General features: G+C 53.8%; 1 protein-coding gene across 9 annotated transcripts in view; it reads left to right on the top strand.

Moving 5' to 3' along the window:
• CELF4 (CUGBP Elav-like family member 4) overlaps positions 1–20,125 on the top strand; it is a 293,910-nt gene extending 273,785 nt beyond the window's left edge. For 2 of the 9 annotated variants that reach the window (XM_036244567.1, XM_036244565.1), the window contains exons 9-13: positions 481–546; positions 1,464–1,544; positions 5,863–5,946; positions 11,033–11,204; positions 19,491–19,551. In XM_036244567.1, the coding sequence (XP_036100460.1) occupies positions 481–546; positions 1,464–1,544; positions 5,863–5,946; positions 11,033–11,160 (359 nt within the window). In that variant the 3' untranslated portion in view covers positions 11,161–11,204; positions 19,491–19,551. Of the gene's footprint in view, positions 1–480; positions 547–1,460; positions 1,545–5,862; positions 5,947–10,522; positions 10,602–11,032; positions 11,205–19,490 lie in introns of all 9 variants that reach the window. The other 7 variants (XM_036244566.1, XM_036244564.1, XM_036244572.1 and 4 more) reach the window with 5 other exon arrangements.
• Positions 20,126–23,871: the final 3,746 nt, after the last annotated feature.

The following is a 23,871-nucleotide window of genomic DNA, read 5'->3' as shown; positions in this document are numbered from 1 at the left end:
AGTAGCAGGGTGAGGCCTCCTGGATCCAGCTGGGTTCTGCCCCCGACTTCTGCTGGGGGTAGTGAGGATGAGCCCATCCTCCTGGCAGCCTCTTGCCCCCTTGCCCACTTTTCCACAGCCCTTCTCTGGGGCCTGGTCCCTCGTGTGTCCCCACTAAGCCCCTCATGGCTGAGCTTCCTCTGGCGTCTCCTTCCCAGCCTTCTGCATGAAGCATCTATCTCACCCCACCCAGGCCAGCTTCAGCCTGCATCCCCCAGCCAGGGCGGGCAACCTCCACCCTCCTAAAGGCCCTGGATAGGGGAAGAGGGAACCCCAGCAGGGTCCAGGCACTCAGGGTTCCTGTCAGATGACTGGCCCCAGAGCAGACACTACAGCAGCTGGGAAGGACAATGCAGCCACAGTGTCATCTCCGTGGGCACGGTGGGGGAAGGGCTGGGTTGGGTGGGTATCACTGACCTCTGCCCCTTTGGCTCCCCGCAGCGCAGAGCCCGACCGCCGCGGACCCCCTGCAGCAGGCCTACGCTGGAGTGCAGCAGTATGCAGGTCGTTAGTATCCGCACGTTCCCATGGCTCCCCCAGCTTTGTTGTCTCCCCACTCCTGCCTGGGCACCATGCCCCTCCCCACACTAGGCCTGGGCCCAGCACTGTGTGGGAGGGGGAGGGGAGGGGGTGGAAGTGGTGGGAGCTGTGGTGAAGGAAGGAGGGCATACTCCCAGGGACCCCTGCTTCAGGCTGCCACCCTCTGCAGGCCCCTAGCATTCCCGCAGTTGCCCATGGGTGCCCTTGCAGTGGTGGGTGGTCAGGACTCTGGACAAGTTGGTAAGCCAGGCTGAAGCATTGACCTTGCTGTGTGTGCAGTTACTCATCTCCGAGGCCAGATTTCCCTTCCCTGTGGGGCTGCCAGGCCAGTTTGGCCAGGAGCACCAAGCCACGCAGTAGCAAGTGGTGAGGCCAGAGCTGGGGTGCTGTCCACTACAGTCCAGAATCGCTGGTCCTGGAAGCTTAGCTGCCTGGGCTTGAGGGAAGGAGAGACCCTGGAAGGGAAGCAGTTTCAATCTCCCATGTGCCCCCCCCAATCACAGGTAGTGGGTTGGCGTGAGCAAGGATGACAGAGAACAAGGGAGGGAGGCTGCGAGAGGTAGAAAAGAGGAGAGGTGACAAGAGGCAGCCCTGGGCGAAGCAGCCACTGCAGAAAGCCCAAGGCAAGCTGTCAGTCAAGTTCTGTCACTCTACCCCCAGGCCGGGCGACACACACACCCGCACCCGCGCACACGCACACACTTCTGATCCGCACTCTGCCGCTTCCCCTTCACTGCCGAAGGCTGGCTTCGTCCTGAGCGGCTGAGCTGAAGTGCACTTTGGCTGATCCGCCGTCACTGCTCAACACTGAAATGTCTCTCTTCCTGTCTCTGTCCTGTCACTGTCCTGTGTCCTCTTGCCTTTTCTCTTTGGCCCTCCAGCAGCTGCCTACCCTGCTGCCTATGGTCAGATAAGCCAGGCCTTTCCTCAGCCACCTCCAATGATCCCCCAGCAACAGAGAGAAGGTGAGTCCTCGAGCCGGGTTCCCAGGCCCCTCTCCCCCTCCCAAGGCGGCTGCTCTCCTGGGCCTTTGGGTGTTTGTTGGAAAGACGACCATGGTTGTGTGCTGTGTTGAAGGGTGAGAGGAGACGGCAGGATGGGGAGATGCGGCACTCTCCACGCAAGGAGGTGGGCTTTTCGTGGGCAGCTCTGCAGCCCCAGTAGTGGGAGGTTAGGAAGGTGGGGCCCCGGATGGCTTGGGGTCCAAGAATTCCCCCTCCCCCAGTGGAGAGGAAGGGGAGAGGTAGGAATGCTTATGGCTGGGCATGGGGGGAGTAGGGAGAACTTACGGAAGAAGTTGTGCCCTCTGGGTGAGCAGGAGAGCCAGGTCGAGCTCCCGGGGCAGGAGTGCACAGCAGGAGGGGATGGGGGCGCTTCGGTGCAGACCTAGTGGAAGAAGGGGATCCTGGAAAGCCACAGCCAGAGGCCCCAGTGTGAGCAGGGTTGGCCAGGCAAGGCCAGTGGCCCAGCGAGGCTGGGACACACAGAGACCCCAGTGTCCTCCCTTCCAGAGCCCAGAGACCTGCAGGAGCTGTAATCACAAGCCCGCCCCGGGGCATGTGATAGGCCTGCATGAGCTCAGTTTGACTGGCAGAAACACTGACGAGGTCCTGTCCTCCCCACCCCCATGTAAAGAGTCACGCGCAGGCGAGGCCACCACATCTGCCCCAGTAGCCCACATGGCCAGGGGTTCCCCTGGTCTCCAATGGCTGGCACTGAGCCCTTACAGCAGACCGTCCCAGAGCCATGGGATACAGGCTAGTCCTGGGAAGGACTCTGGGGTCTGCTGGTCCAAAGCCCTCTGGTCAGACAGGCCCCAAAGAGGCCTAGAGCCTGAACAGCTGAGAGCCTGCCCTTGGAAGCAACCTTCTCTGGGCTGACTTCCAACTCAGCTGATCCCTCCCCTCTCAGCCTTGCATAGTGGGGCCCCCTGCCCAGGCCTGAGTGACACCTGGCCCACCATCAGTGACGTATGTGTGGGAGGTCCATCAGCCTCACCTCTACCGGAAGGTCCCCTCCCTGGGCTGAGGCCCTGGAGCCTGCCCCACCCTGCCCTCCTCCCACCTGGTCCAAGCCTTCCAGTGCCACTTTGGTCAGATCAGGGCGCAAGGAGTGGGGTCCAGCAGTCCCAGAGTCGCCTGTTCCAGGCCCAGAGCAGAGAGAGCTAAGCCTCCAGGGGCTACTGCTTTTATCGCTCCACTTTCTCAGGCTCACCCACCCTCACCCTGTCGTCAGCACCTGCATCTCTCTGGTCTGTGCATCCAGAGGTCTCTAAACCCTGCTACACACACACACACACACACACACACACACACACACACACAAACACACACACACACATACACCCCCGCAGGTCAGTGTTGCTCTGACCAACACACATGACCGCTCCCAACACCAGCCTTAAACTCAGACCCTCCATCTGCTCCTTGCCCTGCCCCTACCTCACACTGTGCTCACCCACGCATCTAGCTCAGCTCCTTCCCATAACTTCTCTCTGTCTGTGAGCAGCCTCACTTCCCCACTGTCATGCCCTGTTCCCTAGACCAGACCCTGTGTGGTCAGTCGCCACTGTAGCCTCCCCTTTGGCCAAGAGATCTTCCATTACTGTCCCCATTGTCCCTGACTTTGGTGCACAGGATGAGTGGCCCTGGGGAGCAGGGCATGGGGAGGGGTAAGACATGAACCCAGATGCTTACAGAGCCACACTGCATATGAGGGAGAGCTCATGGCGCTGGAGGTGGAGTGGTCAAGGAAGGCTTTGGGGGGCCCTGACAGATGAGATCTTCAGCTCATAGAGATGGGGAGACAGGCATTCCTGGTGGGGGAACAGCAGGAACAAAAGATGAGACCCGGCTGTGTCCACAGAGTTGCCAGAGGCATGGATGAAAAAGAAAGCTGTGTTCCTCTATCCATGGCCTCTTCACCTTCTGGTCACTTCCTCCTGTGTAATGCCACTGAAATACCAGGACACACTGGTGGCTGGGGAGGACCTTCCCTGTCTTTGAGTTGAGCCTGAAAACCAGCAGATGCCTGAATCCCCAGAGGCTGTCTGCCCACAGACAGGCCAAGGTTACCCTCAGGTTTGGCTCCATTCCTGGCTCTGCCTGGGGCTGCTGTGTGGTCAGGGGTAGGCCCTGTGTGTCTCTGGAGCTCTGTTTCACCATATTTTAGGAGGCTGGGTTGGACCAGATTGATCTCCAAAGTCCTGCTGGTTGTGCCATCTGGCTGCTCTCTAATCCATGAATGAGGCAATGCAGTGGGAGCTCCGGGGCAGCCAGCGTAGGAAAATGTGTAGGCTCCTTGTTGAGGGGTGAGGCACACGAGACTGGCGGGGCTCAGGCACGCACCACGCTGATGGGACTCACTCTGCGGGCCTTGCCCTTGAAGGCTCCTTGTCTCTCTGATGACAACAGATATTACATCCACAGAAACAGCTTACAGAACTTGAACTTGGAACATGGGCCCCAAGTTCAAGGCAGGTGTCAGCATGGGGTGGAGTGGAGAGAGAAGCCCTGAAGAATGGGGATGCGAGGAGGAGAGAAGGCATGTACTGGGGGGTTGGGGTGCGGGTGGAGGGTGGGTAGGAGGACAGAAGGAGGCAAATGCTCCTGCCCCTAGAGAGCACCCCGTCTGGCTGGTGAGAAAACCTCCCAGACATGAGGGAGAAAGAGTCTCAGACCACAGAGTATGAGTGCGAACTCAAGGAGCACCGGAAGGGAGAGGGGGTGGGGAGTATCTGGGTGGGGTCCTAGAAGAGGTGTGCCTTACTTAGATCAGGCCTTCAAGCTGTTTCCTGCCCCAAGGGGACTCACATCTAGCTGGGGACCATCAAGGGACACAGTCACAGAGCATGAGCCAGTGAACATACGCGGTTGGAAGGGATGGGCTAGGAGAGGGTCACCAGAGCTTGGGGGATCCAGCACTGGGGACCCCTGGGTGCACGCTTGCGCCGGTTCTGAATGCGCCGTCAGCTGGCAGTTTGCCTGGGAGACAGCAGTCCAGGGAGGGGAGGATGGGTTGGGGACCAAGGACGGAGGTGGGCAGCTCGGAGGGTGGCGTGTGGTCGGAGGAGTCTTTGGAGAGAGGTGGGAGAGCGGAGGAAGGGGAGAGAAGGGCAGAGACTGCAGAGCAAGCTCTTGGCTCCAGGCCTGGGCTGTCAGGCAGCCTTGCCCGTCCCAGAGAACCGTGATTGTTGGTTCTGGCCCCAAAAGCCACATCTCAGCCCACGTCGGTGCCTTACAGCCTTCACGTTTGAGCTCATGCTTAGTTTGCACCAGCCTCTGATCAGAACCTCGGCTCTTCCATGACTCTGACAACTGAAGCTTGTTCCTTTGCATGTCCTTCACGGGTGGAAACTGTCGAAATGACCACCCTTTAAAAGGTGGAAGCATGCGGCATACTATGTTTAAGATGGCAGGAAATAGATGAAGTACCTTGGAGAGATTTCCATTTCAAAGAGTTAAAATTGAGCATTTGGGTCATTTAGAAAGAAAAATGTAGATCTTTAGCTGTCTGGAAATTTCAGAAATGCACAGGCCTCATCCGAGTTCAGAGTTGCTGGGGTGTTGAGATTTACGACAGGTAGAGAGGAAAGCACAGACCGGAGGCAGATGGCCTGAGTCTGAATCCTGGCTCCACCCCCTACTAGCTGTGAGACTTTTGGCATGTGACTCAGCCTCTCTGGGCCTCAGTTTTCTCATCTGTGAAGTGGGGATGACAAGCTATAGCAGTGGCAGGGCTGTTATTCTTGTAATGAAATGAGGAGCCTCTCACATAATGAGGCTCATGGCTACCCCGGCTAATCCCGGGGCCTTGCTTGAAGACCCCTGTACACCTAGCCCACTGGAGGCAGGACAAATCTTGATTTCTGCTTTCAAGACCAGGGCTGAGTTTGAGAAGGTGGGACCACTGGGAACCAAATGGGAAGGAGTGGCTGCCGGCCAGGAAGGAGGATGGGCTGAGCTGCCCCTTTTACTCATCGCCTCTGCCTCTGGATCCCCAGGGGTGCTAGGCAGGCACCCTGTTATAGATCCATTTTGCAGAAAAGGCAGCTGAGGCACAGAGAGGTTTGGTGACTTGCCCAAGGGCAGAGCAGAGATCAGAGCTCAGACGGTGGGCTCAGTAGCCCCCATTCTTCTTGGATCTTGGATGAGACCCCCCTTCCTAACCTCGCCCCCACCCCTCCCTGCTGCCGCTGCCTAACTCGCTCACCTCTCCTCTGTCTCTCTCTTCCCCCACCCCGCCATCCCTCCTCCCCCGCCCCACCCCCTCCCCTCACCGCAGGGCCCGAGGGCTGTAACCTGTTCATCTACCATCTGCCCCAGGAGTTTGGGGACGCTGAGCTGATGCAGATGTTCCTCCCTTTCGGTAATGTCATCTCCTCGAAAGTGTTTGTGGATCGGGCGACTAACCAAAGTAAATGCTTTGGTGGGTAAAGATAACAAACCAACTAGCTTCACCTAGGACAGGGCGGTGCTCGCACCAATTTACTGGTGTCCAACTGCTTTTAACCTGCTCCTTCACACGCCCCCCTCCCCCAGGTGCTCCGTTGGGCCCCGTCTCCAGCCACCCTCTCTCACCCTTCTCTCTTCTACTTTTGGCTTCTTGGCTTTCCCTGCCCACCTCTCATCCAGCTCCCATCTCCCCCTTCCCAGTCCAAGAGACAGGTTGCCCTCCCTGCTACAGTCCCAGTTCCCACAGACAGAGGAGGGGGAGGAGCCACTTTGGACAGGGGTGGAAGGGGGCAGCAAGCAGAGCACACCAACATGCATTTCTCCAGAAGCCCCTCACCTCTCACTGTCAGAGTGGCCCCTGAATGAAAGCTGAGCATGATCCTTGGGGAGGGGCTCTGCCCAGCTGAGGCCCCCACCCTGCCTTCCCCTTGGCTTCCTCTGTCCTGCCCCCACCCCCTTCTCTGTCTTCCTCGCTCTTTGCTCCCCTCCTGCCATCCAATGAACTCTCCTTCCCCCCCACCCCTCTCAGATCACCAGAGCCACATGTTGAAGAGTCAGGAAGAGGAAAATGGTCCCTGCCCTCAGGAAGCCTCAGGTGTGAGCATAGATGAAAATCACACCTACCCCGCAGCAGTGAAATCTGCAAGGTGCCTAGTTCCTGGAGTAATGAGAAAGGCAGGTGGATAGCCAAAGGACGGGGTGGGGATTCTAGGCAGGGAGAATAGAAGGGACAAGGGTGTGGGGTCTGGGATGAGAAGAGCCAAAGATGTGAGTAGGGAAGCTGGAGGCTTTGGGGAGAAAGGCGGGTTCAGGGGAGACCATCTGTGAGGGAGGGTCTGTGCTGGGGAGGGTTGGACCATTCAGGTGAAGATGTTCCATGTGGTGTGGTAGGCAGTGGAAGATGGCGGGAGGTCCTTGAGCTCACAGCAGTAGAATGAAGAGACAGCTTTCAGGAAGTTTGCCTGGTGGCAGGGTGTTAGATGGGGAGGAGGGACTGGGGAGAATCTTGGAGTATGGTTGTCAGATAAAATAAAGGATGGCCAGTTTACTGGAATTTCAGATAAACAACGGATGCACTTTTAGTGTAAGTTTGTCCCAAATGTTACATTCTATATGGCCCATGCAATACTTGGAATATGCTTATGCTAAAGTAGTCACTGTTTATCTGAAATTCCAATGTAACTGGGCATCCTGTGTTTTGATTTGCTTCAAACCCAAAGTCCCACCTCATCCTCACACCTCTCCCCTCCATTCCTCCTTAGTCCCTCTCTCACCTCCTCTTCCACCTCCATCAGCCCTTTTTCCGGGGCCAGAGCCACTCATGATTCCCCACGGACTGAGGAGCCAGTCCCCAGAGGCCACGCTGAGTGTGAGCTGAGTTGGCCCCCAGATTCTGAAGCTGTGAGGACAGAATAGGAGCCTGTGTTGTCCAGGGAACTCAGGTCACAGCTTGGGGGTGGGAGGGGGAAGGTATAAGAAGAGTGTAGAAGCATCGGGAAGAACATGTTAAGGAAATTCCAGTTTGGAGACCAACTTGCCAGAACCATGAAGGGCTTGACATTTTAGCGTGTCCTCGCCAGAGCAGTCAGGATCTTTGCTTCATTGTCCCTTCCCCTGGAATGGTGGGGGTACCTTGGTGCATGGAGTTGCCTCGGCAGCTCTAGTCTCTTTGAGCATTGGGAAAACAAAGCCAGAGAAAAGGACTGGGCTGCACCCCTCCACTGTGTGACCAGTGTTTAGTGTTTCTTCTGATGCATTACAATTGTGTGCGTAAAACAACAAACTGGAGGTCTTTGTATTTGCTCTGTCAGTAAGCCTCAGATGTTACAAGAATCAAAGCAAACTGCTAGGAGCCCACAAAGCACTGGGCACCTGGGCTAGAGCTGCTTGGTCTCCAGCCATACCCTTTGTGCGTGTGTGCCATTCCTGGCTGTCCTTGACGTCAGAGCAACCCCGTTTTTCAAAAGCATTTCCTTAATTTGCCCAAACACTACCCCCGCCATTGGCCCATTTAAATTCTCCAGGACCAACGGTTTTTTCCTCCCCCTTTTTTTGGGGGGGGATCTTCTGAATACCTCTACTCTGGCTCTGTCCTCTATCCCTGAATAAACTTCTAGCACTAAACATCCACCCGCCTTGAAAAACGACAGTCTGCCCCCATGTTTGCCGGGCCCAGCGGTTCCTCCTTGAGCGCCTTGGGTTCTGGCTCACACCCGAGCTCTCTGCAACCCTCCCAGAGGCCTTTAGTGTGAGAACAAACTCCAGCACTTCATGGGCAACTCCTGTCCCCGTCTGAGCCTCAGTGTTCTCACGTGTGAAGTGCGGACTTCAGCAGTCAGTCCTCGGGGACGCCCTGGGGTTACATGAGATGGTGTGTGTGAGGGGCTTGGTCAGAGTGGACCCTCAAGAAGTGCCAGATCTCTCTATGTTCCCAGAAAGAGGGGCCGTTTTGTTGTACATGATTAAGCATAGAGAGAGGCTTTGGGGAGCTCATGGGCAGCACAAATTGTCGCTCAGTTGAAAGAGCTGGGTGGCGGCACCAGGAGGGCCTCCTGTCTTCAAGGCGTCCAAGGTCTCAGAGGCAGGAGCTTCCTTGGGGGTGGGGGGAGGGGGAAGGGACTCTGGAAGAAGGAAGCCGGTAACCATGGGAGATGGTGCCCAGAGCCCTGCCAGTGGGGGACAAGCTCCCTTCTCAGGCTGCTAGCCACTCAACAAAATTGGTTGAGGAAGAAAGGTTCCCTCCAGACTGGAGTCCTTCTCAACCCCTGGGCTTCTGGAGACTAGATTCTTCCTCAAAGGCTGGGCTTCCCTCCTCCAGCACCTTTCTGCCCCTTCTCCCCACTCAGCGGCTGCGCCTCCCTTTACACCACAGCACCTCCAGCCCTTTTATCTTTCTCCTGTCTCCTTCGTAGTGCAGTGCAGGTGGCAGGTGCAGATGGCCAGGTAGAGCCAGAGCTGGTGGTGCTGGTGGGCCAGCAGAGGAAGGAGGGATGTAACCTGTCACCCACGGTTAGGCTATCTTGTCCCCGTAGGGAGAGAGGCTTTGGTTTGACCACCCTCCTTAGTCTGGGGGAGAGCACTGTAACAGACACAATTCACACATTTGAAAACTGCTCTGCTCTAACAACTTGACTCGCCATCAGACACATAGGTTGATGGGGAAGGGATGGGCCGGGGGTGGGGGGTGAGAGGAGAGGAGGGAGGATTATTCACACTAATCTTCAGCTATGGATAATCCTAAATCTCTCCTATCTATTTTGACATATAGGCTTTTACAGATGTTGTTATGTTGCTTTGGGACCAGCTTTGACCAGTTCCTTCTGAGCTCACATGCACACACACACACACACACACACACACATCTTTAATATGTGTTGCAGCAGGAGCAAATATGAGCAAACACAGGAAGGACACGAGAAAGAGAAAATAAGCCACATGGGGAAAGTGTCTGGGGCAAGGAGAGAGCAGGGAGGGACCACAGGCGGGCCAGGCTGGAGGTAACCGACAGTGAACCAAGAAGACAGCTTCTACTTCAGCCGGTCTGTATATCTATCCCTTATCTATGCAACGCTATTTGGGGACAAGCCTCCCAAATGAGGCAGGTTTGCAGGGTGGCCTGGGAACACTTAGTTTCATATATTTTGTAGGGAGATTTTACAGGAGAAATAAAGGCAGGTTTTACAGAGGAAAAGCCTCTAAATCAAATAAATTTCAGGGAAGATTAGGTTAAATAAAGAGATACATTTTATTTATTGGAGAACTGGGGATGGGAGGGGATGCTTTTATTTGTTAATGTGCCTTGAACTGCCCCAGAAGGGCCTGGCTATAAACCTAGGAGGCCACAGAAGCCCCTTTCTCAAGGTGCACCTATCGGGGCCATTCTGGGACATGCTGACGTAACTCAAAGTTTAAGGAAATGCACTCAAAGTTTCAGAAAGGTGACTTCTCACGGACCTGATCCATCTCCATCTGGGAACTTGGTGTTTCAGAAGATGACGGGAGCCCAGAGCCATGCAGGGCTCTGTAACCTGTCCTGGGATGTTGGGAGAGTGAAGGGGTGAAAAGGCCTTTGGCAGGCTCTCCACAGATTTTTGCTAATGGTGTTAATTTGTACTGTTATTGTTATAATACTAATATTGTTGTTACGAGGGGCTCATGGGGGACACATCAGTTGGTGCGTGCTTAGTCCAGGGCAGCAGCACTTGCTCCCATGGCTGGGACTTTCACTAAATAAAAGGGAGATGCCGACAGCCCCTGGGTACAAGGTGGTGGGTTAATGCGAGTCGGTCTGGACTGAACCGCAGTGTCCACCAGGAGCCCGGCTGGGGACAGCCTCGGCCAGGACCGGGAGGGGGTGGAGGGGCCTGAGGACGCAGCCTCGGCCCTCCCCTGTGGCCCGAGGGCACTCGCGCAGGGGGTGGCCCGAACGGCGGCGAAGTCTTCTCCGGGGTGCCTCCCTCCCTCCCCCTCGCACTCCTCTCTCTCCCCAGGCCGGCACCCTGTGCCCTCCCGCTGCCAGGCCCCCTCCTGTCAGGGAGGACAGTGTCCAATAAACTCCTCCACCCGCAGGTGTGTCCGCCCTCTCCCGCCGCCGGAGAGGGCCGAGGTGCCGGGGCCGGCCGGGGTGGGGGGCGGGCGCCGGTCCGAGCCCCGCTGCGCCGCGGGCTCCCCGCTCGTGGGAGAGGGCGCCGCCCGACGCCGAGGTAGAGCCGGGGAGACCCGGCCGGGCCCCGCTGGTCGGCGAGGCTGGGGCCTCGGAGCGCCCACCCCGGGAGGGGCCGCGGGCACGCGGGCTGGAGGGGGGTGTGAGGCCGGCCGGGGGCCGGGCCCGGGGGAGGAGCCTCGAGCCCCGCCCCTGCCCGGAGGCGGGGCGGGAGCGCAGGGAGGGGCCGCCGTCGGCTCGGCCCCGCCCCGCCCTCGGCCCCGACTTCTCCCCACCTCCCCCTCCCGCCCCGGCGGCCCAGTGGAAACCCAGGCCCTCGTCCCTCGTGTCTCGCCAGGCTTCGTGAGTTTCGACAACCCGGCCAGCGCGCAGACCGCCATCCAGGCCATGAACGGCTTCCAGATCGGTATGAAGAGGCTCAAGGTGCAGCTGAAGCGGCCCAAAGACGCCAATCGCCCGTACTGAGCGCCGGCGGGAGCGTCCCCCGGGGGAGACCAGGACTCGCACAGGTAACCGGGGGCGGCCGGGGCGCGGGCACGGGGGCTTCGGGAGGGGACACCGGACGGACCCGCCGCCTCCCCGACCTCCACGGGCTGGACCCTCGGGGCTTGTGCCTTGGACCCGCTGCGCAGGCGCGACCTGCTCCTCGCCCGGTGCCTAGGGGGCAGGTGCAGAGCTGTGGCCATCCCGGGAGAGGTGGGCATGGCCATCCCCTGCCGCAGAGCCAAAAGGGGCAAGAGTGAGGGAACCGTTCTGAGAAGGTGGGGCGAGCCCTGGGCTTTCGCCTCCAGCCCCACACGTCAGTTTGCCAGATGGCAAGCTCAGGGCCACGAGAATTTGGGGGCAGCAGAATAGGCCCTGTGGGGAGCTGTAGCCCTTGTTGGGGCCTTCTCCCAGACATACTGGCTCTCCCTTCCCCAGCTCTCCTGCCTGGAGGTCTGGTGGCCTTTAGACACGTAACCCTCTCACCCCTCCGTTCCCCATAGCTCAGGCTGGAAAAGAGGGACAGGACTTTTCAAAGGGAACTTTACCAAAACTGGATAGGACAGACGCGAGGATGGTGATGCTGTAGTGCTGGGCCCACTTACCCTGCCTGCTTTACAGAGGGCATGATGAATGGACCGTTGTCACCCTATCTTTCTGCTCAGTCCGGGTCCTGCCTTGCAGCTGAAGACACAGTAGGCCACCCCTCTAAACAAGCCACCTGTTCCCCTGGGTGAAGCAGCCATCTGGGGAGTGGGGAGCCGAGAGCTGTGCCAGGACCAAAGTCCACCTTCAGCCTGGTTTCCCATTGCTGTGAGCTTCTGCAGGGTCAGCTCATTCTCAGGCCAGAGCCGGGCTGCCCAGCCCTCTGTCCCTCCATTCCTTTGGCAGTGCTGGGCACCAGGTACAGTCAGGTACTCGGGACCCAGCCCTGAGTAAGACTGCTAAGAACCCTGGTCCTAAGCAAGGGAGAGAGACACTCAACAATGACATATAATCCAAGAGTAAATTATATAGTATGTCAGAATTGTTGGTCACAGTTAAATCCGGTAGCCAGGGCAGGCCTTGTTGAGAAAGAGACATTCAAGCAAAGACTTCAAGAAGGGAGGCAGGGAGCCGTGTCAGTGTCTGGAGGAGTATGTCCTCCCTTTGCGAGGACAGCCAGCGTACAGGCTCCCAGGTGAGGGCAGGGTGGCGTGTTTGAGGAGCAGCTGGAGGTCAAGGTGGCTGGAGGGGAGTAATTCAGGGGGCATGGTGAGAGAGGGGGCCACCTCATGGAGGCAGTGATTGTATGGACTTTGGCCTGTTTTCTGAAATGGGGGCCTGGGGTGGGGGCCACTGGAGAGCTTTGAGTAGAGAGCGGTGTGATTAACCTGCATTTCAGCAGGATCGCTGGCTGCTGTGATAACACATTGCAGGCCCAAAGCAGAGGCCTAGTGCATGGGCCACTCAATCCAGGTGACAGCAGCTGATGTGGTACGAGGGAGTTGAGTTCTAGATGTATCTGGAAGGCAGAGCCAAGGATGCTGTTTGTAATGATTTAGAGATGGTGTGAGAGAAAGGAGAGTCAAGGATGACACCAGGCTTTGGCCCAAGTGACTGGAAATGCAGAAGGGTTGGGAGACAGGCCAGGCATGTGAGAGTTGAACATTCGAGTTGAGGTTCAGAGTCTGGAGTCTGGGAAGGAGGTCTGCCGTTTCCCAGTCTCCTCTCGTATCTCACCACTCCAGCAGCACACTGTTCTTCCAGCTGGGGGCAGCAGCCAGCACCCGCCTGCTGGTGCAGAGCGTGGCTGAGCCTCTACCCTCTGCAGTCTGGAAAACCAAACCTGCCTCTCTTGCCTCCTGAGTCCCCACCCCTGCCCATCTCTGTCTTGTGTGAAGACACAGATACTCATGTTCATTCAGACTTTGGGCACCTTCCTGTGCCAGGCACTGGGCTCAGTGCTGCGGACACAGAGGTGGATGGGTCACCATCCTGTCCACAAGGAGCTTCTAGCTCTGAGCGCACACAGACATCAGGAGGCCGCCAGCAGATGGGTGCATTTCCATAGGAGGGGAGGGAAAGCTTAGTAAAAGCAGCCTTTCCTTGATATAGACTTATTTCTTTCAAATAACCTTAGCTCTGCCATTAAGGCATGACCCAGGTCGGGGTGCGACCCCTCTTGGGCTTCCATTTTTCCACCAATGAATGCAAGGTATTGGAGTCATCGGAGGATTTTTATTTTTTTTTATTTTTATTTTTATTCCTCATCCGAGGATATTTTTCTACATATTATCAGACAGAGTGGGAGGAAGGGAGGGAGAGAGACAGACAGAGAGAAACATCGATATGATAGAGCCACATTGACTGGTTGCCTCCTGCATGGCCCAACCAGGGCCGTGGATGAACTGCAACTGAAGTACCAGCTGACAGTCATACTTGGGTTGGGGGCTTGAGAGGAGTAGTTTAAACAGCAGAGTGGGTTCTTCCACCAGATAATACAAAGGCCAGAAAATCAGACCCACAGACTTTCCCACCGTTCTTAGCATGCACGGGGTGATAACTGTAAGATATAAGTACATAGCTGTAACTGCCTATACAGTATGTAGTGTTATTAGTTCCATTTTACAGAGAGGTCAAGTCACTTTCCCATCAGCTATTGGATGATAGAGCTGTGATTTGAAGCTGGACGCCTAGTTCGAGAGGCTGTGCTCTTAACCCCTTCAAGTAAGGAGAATGATAACCCCCCAACTGCTGTCATCACCCCGACCCTCCCAGCACAGTGTCCTGAATATCAGAGGGGACATGCCAAGTCATCCTACTTCTCAGGGGTCAGCCATCTGACTCCCTGCTCCCTTTTAACCCTATAATAAGGTTGACCTTGAATCTCCATGTAGATGGCATTTAACATGGTGCTTGCAGGCTTCCCACCCCAAGACAATCAGAGACTGCAGCGGAAGGAGGGTGCTAAGATAAGGGGATTGCAGTAGGAAGTGGCTGCCGTCAAGTTGCCCACAAAGGAGGAAATGGCATGCAAGAACAGCTAAAACCCTGCACAAGTTACAGGCTAAAAAAGGGTATTTACAAATAATAAGTCCTAGGTGCTCAGAAGGGCAGGGCTAGCCTGAACAGGGACTGAGGGACAAGCCATCACTAGGAGCAGAGATGTGACAGGGACAGGGATCTCAGGGCCAGGGTTGGCCACCGCACTGGAGAAGGCAGAAGGTGCAGCAGGCCTGGTGGTCAAGGCCAAGTCAGACTGAGAATGTGACAGGTCTGGGGAAAGAGAAGGACCCAGCAGGTCAGGCTTTGGTTTCATAAAGTGAAGTTTCAGTGGGTAGAATTGGGGTTGGGTCTCCTGAGTGTAGCTCTCTTCCTCTCTGGGTTCCTGGTCTTCCTGCTGCCCCTGCCTCTCTGGCTGCTTGGACTCACTATCTTGTGCTAAGATGGGAGTTTCTCCAAAAATTCTTTACCAGGAACCTAAGAGGAAGAAAACAGGGATAGGAAGAACGGGCACCACTGTGGACATGCCCAGGTCTACAGCCATCAGCCAGAACCTCAAGTCACTTGTCTCTCCCCAAGCTCGCTAGCAGGCGCTGGGCCCTGAGCCGAGGGTGGTTCTGGGTTAGAGGACACTGAGCATCATGTCTGACTCCCGTGGGACTCCTGTCCCTTCTGGGCCCTGGGCTTCTGCAGTGTCTACTCTGAGCTTTGTGGACACGGGTGCTTTAGGTCTGACCTGCATGGGGCTGGGCTATGGCTTTGGGCCTGGGCCTTCCCTGGGTAGAGCCCAGCTATGCTTAGGACTGGCATCTGAATTGGTTCAGCCTGGTCATCATTTCCTTGCCCAGGTCATGAGGTGGAGCCCCAGGCCTGATTTAAGCCCCCCCCCCATGCTGCCACCACTGGGCTGTGCTCTGTGAGGCTCTCCAGGAGGGTGCCCAGGAAGGGGTCCCCCAGCAGGCAGAGGCACAGCTGTTCCCTAATGAAGAGAGTAGTCAGCTGTTTATAGGAAGAACCCTGGGGAGGCTCCTTATGGGTTGGATGAGCGTGAGAATGTGTTTGTGTGCTGGGGCCAAGCGCATGCGAGAGAGGAGTATATGAGAAAGTTCCCTGGAATGGGCTCTAAGGAGGGACTGTGTGATATGCAGGCTTGAATCCCCAGTGCCCAGGACAGATGGGGAAGCGGAGGAGCACAGCAGAGTGGGGAGGAGAGGCGACTTGTAAGTGGTCAGGAGTGGGAGGAAGGGGGAAGGAGAGGTTTCCAGGGGGCCCCTTAGTTATACTTGCCATAGCTGACACCGGATGGCACTGCCCTCCTCCGTTCTTTGGCCTCTTCTCCCATCCAGAGGGACATGCCAACTGGATATCCTGCGTGGGTCTAAGGGCTGTCTTCTGGGAGGGGTTGGTAACGCAGGGAAGGGTGGCATGTCAGGACGTGGTGGCATGCAGTGGGCCCTGCTCTGTGCGAGGAAGATCTGCTGTTGGAAGAGCAAGACCCCAGCTTGGCCAGGCAGGGGCCTGGGAGGGAAGAGAGGCTGGGAGCTCTTCTGTGAAGGCTGGGCTTGGGCTTAAAGTAGTCACCTCTCAGCCACTTCTCAGCTCATCACACTGACACCCCACGGTCCCAGGCTTCCCTTCCACCTTCCCTCGAAGGACAACAAAGCTGAAAGTGGAAGTCGGCTGCATGTAGAAACCGGATGGATTGGAAACTCTGCAGATAAACCTGTTGCCCGAGTGCTGATGGGAGCAAAGTCAAGGGTAACCACAACAAGGGGATAGAACTGGGGAGCCCCCCTGCAGATCCCTGGCTGGGACAAAGGACCGTGAAAGGGTGAGGAGTGCAGAAGACAACTCGAAGTGCAATTATTTGACGATGCTTGACAGAGAAGGGAATCCAGCCCCAGCCACCTTGGGCTCTACCAGTCAAGGAGGCAGGCCAGGGCCGTGAGAGGGACCAGCCAAGAACGCTGCACAGGGAGGGCTGTGGGGCATAAGGGCTGGAGAAGGAGGAGCTGGAGCAGGGGAGGTCAGCAGAGCAAAAGTGACCCAGTGGAGACTGGAGCTCCAGGGCCACAGCACCCCCTTCTCTGGTGGCCTGCCCTTGCTTGTATTACCCGCCTGCAGGGCGCCTGCCGTCTTCCACAGGGCCTGACGGGTGCAGCTGCAGAGCCTTCTGAAGGCTCCACGTGCCCAGAGCAGCCGCACTTCGGCCACATGGGCCACCTTGGGAGCAAAGCAAAGGGCACGAGGTCACTGTGAAACGAAATCAGCAGTGCCAGGGCATGGTTATAGGTTTCCAGGAATGTCGATGGATTCCCTCTAAATCTGAAAACTAAACATGTTCATTTTCTGAAGGTTCTGAGGAAAGAGGGTTGAGGCGGAGCGCAGAAGGGGAGAGGATCCTAACATCATACAGTGGGTTCGCTTGTAGGGGAGACACCCTTCTCTGGGGACCGTGGCTGAGGGGGGACCCCAAGGGGGGGAGAGCTGCCAGTGTGGACTGGGCTGGGGCAGCAGTGTCTCATGGATGGACCTCATGGATACAACAGCCACCTTAGCCAGCCTCAGACCTACCTGGCCAGTCAGGTCACCCCGTCAGGCTCCCCCTGCTGGTCCACAGGCTGAGGCCACAGAAGGCTGGGGAGGTGAGGAGAGCTGGGCACCTGGGGGAGAGAGGAAGAATCAAGGGTGATGAAAAGCAGAGCCGTGCTTCCTGATCTGCTTGCGGGCCAAGGTGGTTTGAGGGGCTGTTTTGTTTTTTCTGGCCCGCTCACCAAACTGCCCACACGCCCCCCTTCCCAACGCATGATGGATGCCCTCAGTGGCCCTGTGTGAGGTTCTGCTACTGTTCACAATGTATCATGTGTCTGCATAAACAACCGTGCGTGTATGTGTGTGTTGATGTGCCCACGTCGTCTGTCTGCCGCTTCCTCCATCCTTCGAGTTCTTTTCAGTTCTCTTATGATTTGACTGCTGTTCTCCCATCAGAGCTTTTAGATTGATGCTGTGGTCTGGTGCTGTATAAGTATTTTTCCTTTTAATTTTGTTTTAACTTCTTCCTTGCCCTTCTTCACCCTCCACCCGATTCTCCCTGCCCTCCCACGTCCCCCTACCCCACCCCTCCTCCCTGCCTCTTCCTCCCCCCTTGCCCACACTCTTGTCCTCTCTCTCTTTCTCTCTCTCTACATATATAAATATATATATATAAATCTTTTCTTCTTTTGTCATTCAATCAAATTCCAACAACCCAACCAGGGCCAGTCAAATCCACCACAGTCTCGCGCTGAGCTAGGAATAAAGTTCACGTAATCACGTGAGAGTGGAGAAAACAGTCCCCCATCCGTAAGTTCAAATCAACTCAAAGTTCACAGTGTGACATGATGGCGTCATGTAACAAGGCTAAGAATCGGTTGCATGACAATTGCCGTCAAGTTTCGTGGAGGTGCTGTGATTGGAGCGTTTTTCTTGGATGTTGTATCAGTCGATGATTGGCCAGTCATGATCACACGTGCATTCTCTTGACTTTTGTGCTGCCACGATCTTTTTTGCTGTGCTCATTTTCGTTTCGTTCTTGGTGCTTGCAGTGGTTTTACTTTCTGTTGTTTGGTTTTTCTTGTTCAGCGTTTTTTTATGCTTCTCTAGATGTCACAACGAGAAAAAAAAAAAAAAACTAAAGCACAAAAAAAAAAATAGTAAAAGTAAAGATGAATTCCTAAATTATCGAACATGGGATCATTTAACTGTGCAAACCATTATTTTTTTTCTTAAAAATAAGGAAAACATCTTAAAAATATGCGTGGTTGATTTACTTGCACTTGAAAATATTGTGATTTTATTTTTTTCTAGAAATTTGGGGGCCTTTTTCAATTGACACTTTCCTGGGTCTGGTCTTTTTCCAGTTAGGCCATTTTAAATCTCACTTCAAAAGGAAAAAAACAAAACCAAAAATGAAATCTCTACAGTAACAGAATGATAAAAAAAAAAAAAAATTCTAAACCAAAAAACTAGAGTACAAAGCCAGAGGCCTCTGAGAGAGCCTGGTAACAATTGTGAGGTTTGTATTATAACCACTTCTGCTAAATTAGATGTGGGGACGGGAGGTGGGGACCTGGGGTTTCGGGAGGGTTTTTTGGTTGGTTTGGAAAAAGCAGTACTGACAAAAGCAAAATGCACCTTTTCATTTACAACTGAAAAAGGGTCCTTGACAAGTGTTTTTTAATTTTATTATTATTTTATTTGGTGTTGTAATTGTTTAGACTGCTGTGTACGGTTTGCTGTTTGTTGAATCAACAGTGTGAAAAACCTGCCAGCATGGATTGATATACGCATGACGTTGTCCCCTCAACTGGGGGCTTGGCAGTTCTAACTTTCTTGATGTAACCAGTCACCCCCATGTATAAGTGGAAGCTGCTTGCTAGAATGGAGATGAGTCTCATTTGTTAATTCACAATGATTAAGCATTCTCCTTCTGATTCTAGTCAGATCATGATTTTTTTCTTAAAAGCAAAACAAAACACCAAAAAGCCACCATTTCAAAACAAAATCAAGAACTGTCTGAGTTAAGTTTGACGATGAAATCCGTTCTAACTTCTTTTAGGTTCTCCCGTCCACCCCTCGAAGTTCTGAATTTCCTCTAAATTCCCTGGCATGTATGAGAAAAATATTATGTGTGTGTGTGTGTGTATGTGTGTATCTATGCATATACATACACACATATCCATGTATATCCACATATGTGCAGGTGAATATATTCTACACATATATCCAGATATACATATATATACATAGCCTCGCAAATAGTTACTGACCTGGGGAAAGAAGTGGTTGGCTGGAAACTGGGCACGGATTCAGCAAAATTCATGTCATGGATCTTTTCTTTCTTTTCCTCAAGTCGGGGAGGAGTGGGCAGGGCTGCTAGATTTTTGCTGTCTTGTTTGCTAGGCTTCTGTATACATATTGTATCTGGGATAGATCCCTCAGAGATCAGTTTAATTATGAATTCATACCCCAGAGTCCCAAATTCATCCCTTAGATTGAGCCATCCCCCAATCCAGAACTCTAAAGGAACCCAAATCGAGACCCCGCTCCCAACAACTAAACCTCAGCCACAACCATCGCCACTAGACCTCCCAGTGGTTTCTTGGAATAGAAGAGTCAATTTCTTCTTTATGTATCATGATCATGACTAATTCTCATACTGGTCTCTCCCCTCCCTCCCACCATCCCCCAGAGCCCCTCCCTAACCCCCAGGCAGGTTCCTTTTGGTGTTTGGATGCATTTTGTGTTTCCTCTCTTGGCTTAATCAGCCCTGATTTTCTTCATTTTAGGGCAGGATGCTGAACGGGCTACATTAAAAATCAAACCTCTCTCTCTCTCTATTTATAAATGAGAACTGTTGGATGACACCTTTGACATATCAGCCAATATCAATCAAGCTGAGGACTCCAGACACTCTGTGACTATAACATTTCTTCGAGGAAAGTATAGCGTCTATGGAGTTCAGAGGGCGCGTGTTTGGGGGAAAATACATGTGACATAAAGAAGAAGAAGATGAAGAAAAATGAGAAAAAACACACACACACACACAAAAAAAGGCAACTTTTAAAACAAAATAACTTGAGACCAGATGGGGAGGCTGAAGGGCTGGGACTGAAAAGAGACGCTGCTTACCGATCCCCGGGGCGTTTCCAGCCCGTGGGCGCCTGAGGCAGGCAGGGGCAAGCGGTGTTGCGGGACCTGGTCCCCAGAGGGCGGCTGGGAGGTCGCCACTGAGCATCTCTATCTGTCATTCCTTTAGCTATTTAGGGACCAAAGGACCAAACTTTTTATTGCAGATGTGTAGCTCTATGTCAAATTGAGGGGGAACGGAGGAGAACCTCCTTCCTGCCTCCTGGCTGTTCTTGAAACAGCTTAGAGCGATTCTATGAAAAATGTAATAAAAAAAAAAATTTAAAAAAAAACAAAAAACACAAAAACACAAAAAAAGGAAAAATAATGCTTAAATGCTTTTAAAACAGCAAGATAATAGTTCTTTGATACTTTGAGAGGCGCTTTGATTACCCTCATTCAAGTCTAAGACACTTTCCTATGGTTTTCTGTATTATATGTCTGGATGGAGCTGTTAAGATGAACAAATTGGTGGATATTTGGGGAAAGCAACAAAACAATGTTAAAACTCATTAACCGTGAAGTGTGAGAAAACAGGGAGGGAAAAAGGGGACTCACAAGGCAAGAGAATTGTGAAAAGTCTGTAAATGCTTCTAACTCTTCCCCCTCTTAAAAACATAATAGTTGTACAGAATTTTAAAAAGGAGAAGTTTAAAATACCTATATAATAGAAGAAAAATTAGAGGAAAGCAAAAAATAAAAAAAATAAAAAAGGAAAAAAAAAAAAACTTATAGAAGTTAGCATTACTGCTAAAATCCCAGATGTTGTAGGACTGTACTTTTGTAGAGTTTAGACTGAGCATCACTCCCTCCTCCCCGCGAGTGCGGTCGGATGACGACGCCGTTGACCGGAGGGCCAGGCCGGAGGGCCCCGACCCGCGGGCTCCTGGCCGCCCGCCGCCGGTGGAGGCCACGCCGGGGCAGGAAGCCCGCCCAGCGCCCTCGCCTCGCTTCGCCCCGGAGCTGCGCGCTCGCCCGCTCTCCGCAAGCCCTGGACACCTTCCGCTTCACTCGCCTTCCATGCTTGCTCCAGAGACTTTCCGGGCAAGGGAGACCTGGGAACTTTCATCTTAAAACAACGAAACAACACACACACACACAAAAACCTTAAACAAGAGAGAGAAAAATAACAATCTTTGAAGAATTTCTGAAACTGTTTACAAGGAATTTTGAAAAACAGGGATGTTTAAATGATGCTGGCTCTGTTTTTCTGTAAATAAATTTGCATATTTTGTAGGACTTTTAATTGTAATGATAGAGAAAAAAAAAACAAGGAAAACTATTTAATGAAAGCACGATATTTATCTTTGGTAAATGACTTTAGAGCAGTTAAAAAAGACATTGCTTAAAAAAAAAACTCAGAATCAGAAAAAACACTGATTTATTTAAGAACCCATCTATTTTAAAGTATAACATATTTATTATAATTTATTTGCACCGTTGGGAAGCCTTGCTTTGCATTCTGCCTCGATCCCCTCCTCTGGTTGACGCCCAGTGTGTCTGGAGGCCGGGGGCTCGTGGGCCTACCATTTTTTCCCTTTTTTTGTTTTAGAAGAACAATGATCTGGTTCCTCTCAGGCCTCCTGCCTTTCCTTTCTTTCTGTTTTGTTGGTTTATTGTTCTTTTTGAATTTTCCTTTTCCTTTCTCTTGGCTCCTCCTTTTAGGATGTCCAGATGTTGTAAAAACAAACAGCTGCAGTTCAGTACAACTGCTCTTTTCACACTCAACTCCCTAAAACTCCTTGTAACCTTCTGTAACTATTGGATGACGCTTTCTCCAGCTTAGCCCTAAATAAAGCACAGTTTAAAAAAAAAAAAAGACTCTTTCAGTGGCCTGTGCTTCTGGGAGCCTGGCCAGCGGCGCCTCGCGGCCCCAGGAGGGCCATGGAAGTACCGAGGTCCCTCCCTCCCGGCACCTGCCTGTGGCCGTCGTTCACAGCCTGAGCAGCGTAGGGCTTTTCTGGGGCCCTGTTCCACACGGAGACACATTTCCCTCCACTCTGTGTATCTCTGAAAGTCACCATCACAAACCTACTCTTTGGGTTCCCGGGCAGGAATGGCCATAGTGCCCAAACATCACAGAAAGTCCCCCTTCCCTCCCCGGCGGGAGGACACCCAGGCCCCTGAGTTGGGGTGGGGGCAACGTGCTGTGTGGCATTGGGGAGGGAGGCAGTGGAAGCAGGGACTACCACTAAGGAAGGATGGGGACAACCCAAAACTTGCCCCTGAGCATTTCGCTTTTGGTCCTGCACCTTCCACTGTGTTGACAGTTGGCATGGATGGAGGAAGCTGGGGATTCTGGACGGTGCCCTCAGAGTCAGGATTCTGGTGGGGGAGAGGCAGAGGGTGCTACCCATCTCTGATGACACACAGAGAGATGTCCAAGCCCTGAATGCCAGGGGAGGTTTGAGAAGGAAGGTACTCCAGGGTGAGGGCTGTGGTTGGGGAAGGACAAGAACCAGGACTTGGGTAGGGGAGGTGGAGAGGGGGCAGCTTCTGAAGTGATGCTCAACAGCCACAAGCCGGCATCAGGCCCGCCCTGGCCTATCTCACCCCCCCCCCCCCCCCCCCCCCCGCCTGCAGCCCTGCAGCCCAGCAGCCTGGTCTAGGAATGGACAGACTCCCACCGAGGTCTCCATTTCCTTCTGTGTAAGGGGGGGAAGCTATGTGGTTCCAGATGCCTGGGTGGGGAGACTGAGGTCTTCATCTGTCTGTCCATATTCCTGTTCTGGGGAGACTGGGGAATGGCTTCAGCCCTCACCTGTCTTCTCTGAAGGAGAGTGATGGAGAGCAGAGCTCTGAGCCCCAGCTACAGGCCAATACCTGGACCCTGGTTTCTTCTCCTCTCTCGTCCCAGGGCCACGCTTCTCCTACTAGCCCGTGAGCTGTTAGCCTAAGGAGAAAGGGCCTTCAAGCCTCGACTTGAATGTGGAGGTGTTCCCAGATGACAGCCTCGCTGTCCCCCAGACTAACCCACACCTCCCTGCCCACCAGACTGTGAGCCCAGGTGACAGCCTGCTCCGCCCGGTCTAGGGAGCCTGTGGGGCTCTGGACTTCTTGGAGGAACTCACTGTGAAGGGCTGGAAGTCAGACTGGGTGTTATGCTACTGCGTGAGCAACGGAAAGGTGTTTTCTAAGGAAATCTTTGAGTGTTAAACCTCAGACTTTCAAAACGGAGGTTCTGTGGATATTTGCAGCCGAAAGGCAATGAGTCTGCCAGAGGATGACAAACCTCAACAGCTCTTCCTCCTGTCACTCTCTCAGACCCCAGGGAGCCTCCCCAGACAGCTCCTGTTCCTTTGTCTCCACCTCCCCACTGTGCACCCCGCTCTCTGGCCCAGCCCTCCCCACTCCTCTGTCAGCGGCTCGGGGCAGTGGGGGCCCTGGAGCTGTCCCCAGGGACCTGGGCTGTGAAGCAAGTCAGCTAAGTCCTGCTCTGTTCCAGGCACGGTTGACCGAGAGGAGGGATGAAAACCCAGGGCCTAGATGTGACTGTCAGTTCTAGAAAAGAACCCCTCTATCTAAACACCACACACCAAGTAACTAATATATGCACGGCACATTTTAGAGAGAATACAATTTACTAACCTCTGGGGGAGAGTCACAGATTCTTTGCAAACTTGCTGAAAATGCCCAGGTCAGTTTGCACACGATACAGGCAGGCCGGGGACCCTGCAGCTCATCCATCATCACCCTGGTCAAGGACTCCTGGTTTGCAGTGTTAAGAAAACCCGGGACACAGTTCTGATTAATTTCTGCTTATGTTCTGTGGCTCACATTCCTCTGTTATTATTCTAATGCTTTTTCCAAACTTAATGAAAAGTAGATACTTGCATAAAGAACTCCCATGTAGCCACCACCTACTCATGAGCTCTTTTGAAGCAAATCCCGGTGATCAGGTCATTCCATGGGCAGATACTTCAGTTTCCCCTCTTGTTGTCATGGCTGCATTGATGTCTGAGGGCTGGCTCCAGCGTTGGGTAGCTGTACCCCCGCTGAAGCAGTGTGGGGGGAACTGTGACCTCTTCCAGCCTCATCCAA

This window comes from Molossus molossus, unplaced genomic scaffold (assembly GCF_014108415.1).
Source record: "Molossus molossus isolate mMolMol1 unplaced genomic scaffold, mMolMol1.p scaffold_m16_p_6, whole genome shotgun sequence".
In the NCBI taxonomy this organism is placed as follows: Eukaryota; Metazoa; Chordata; class Mammalia; order Chiroptera; family Molossidae; genus Molossus; species Molossus molossus.
Note: the sequence above shows the minus strand (reverse complement) of the source record. Positions and strands in the feature narration are given on the sequence as shown.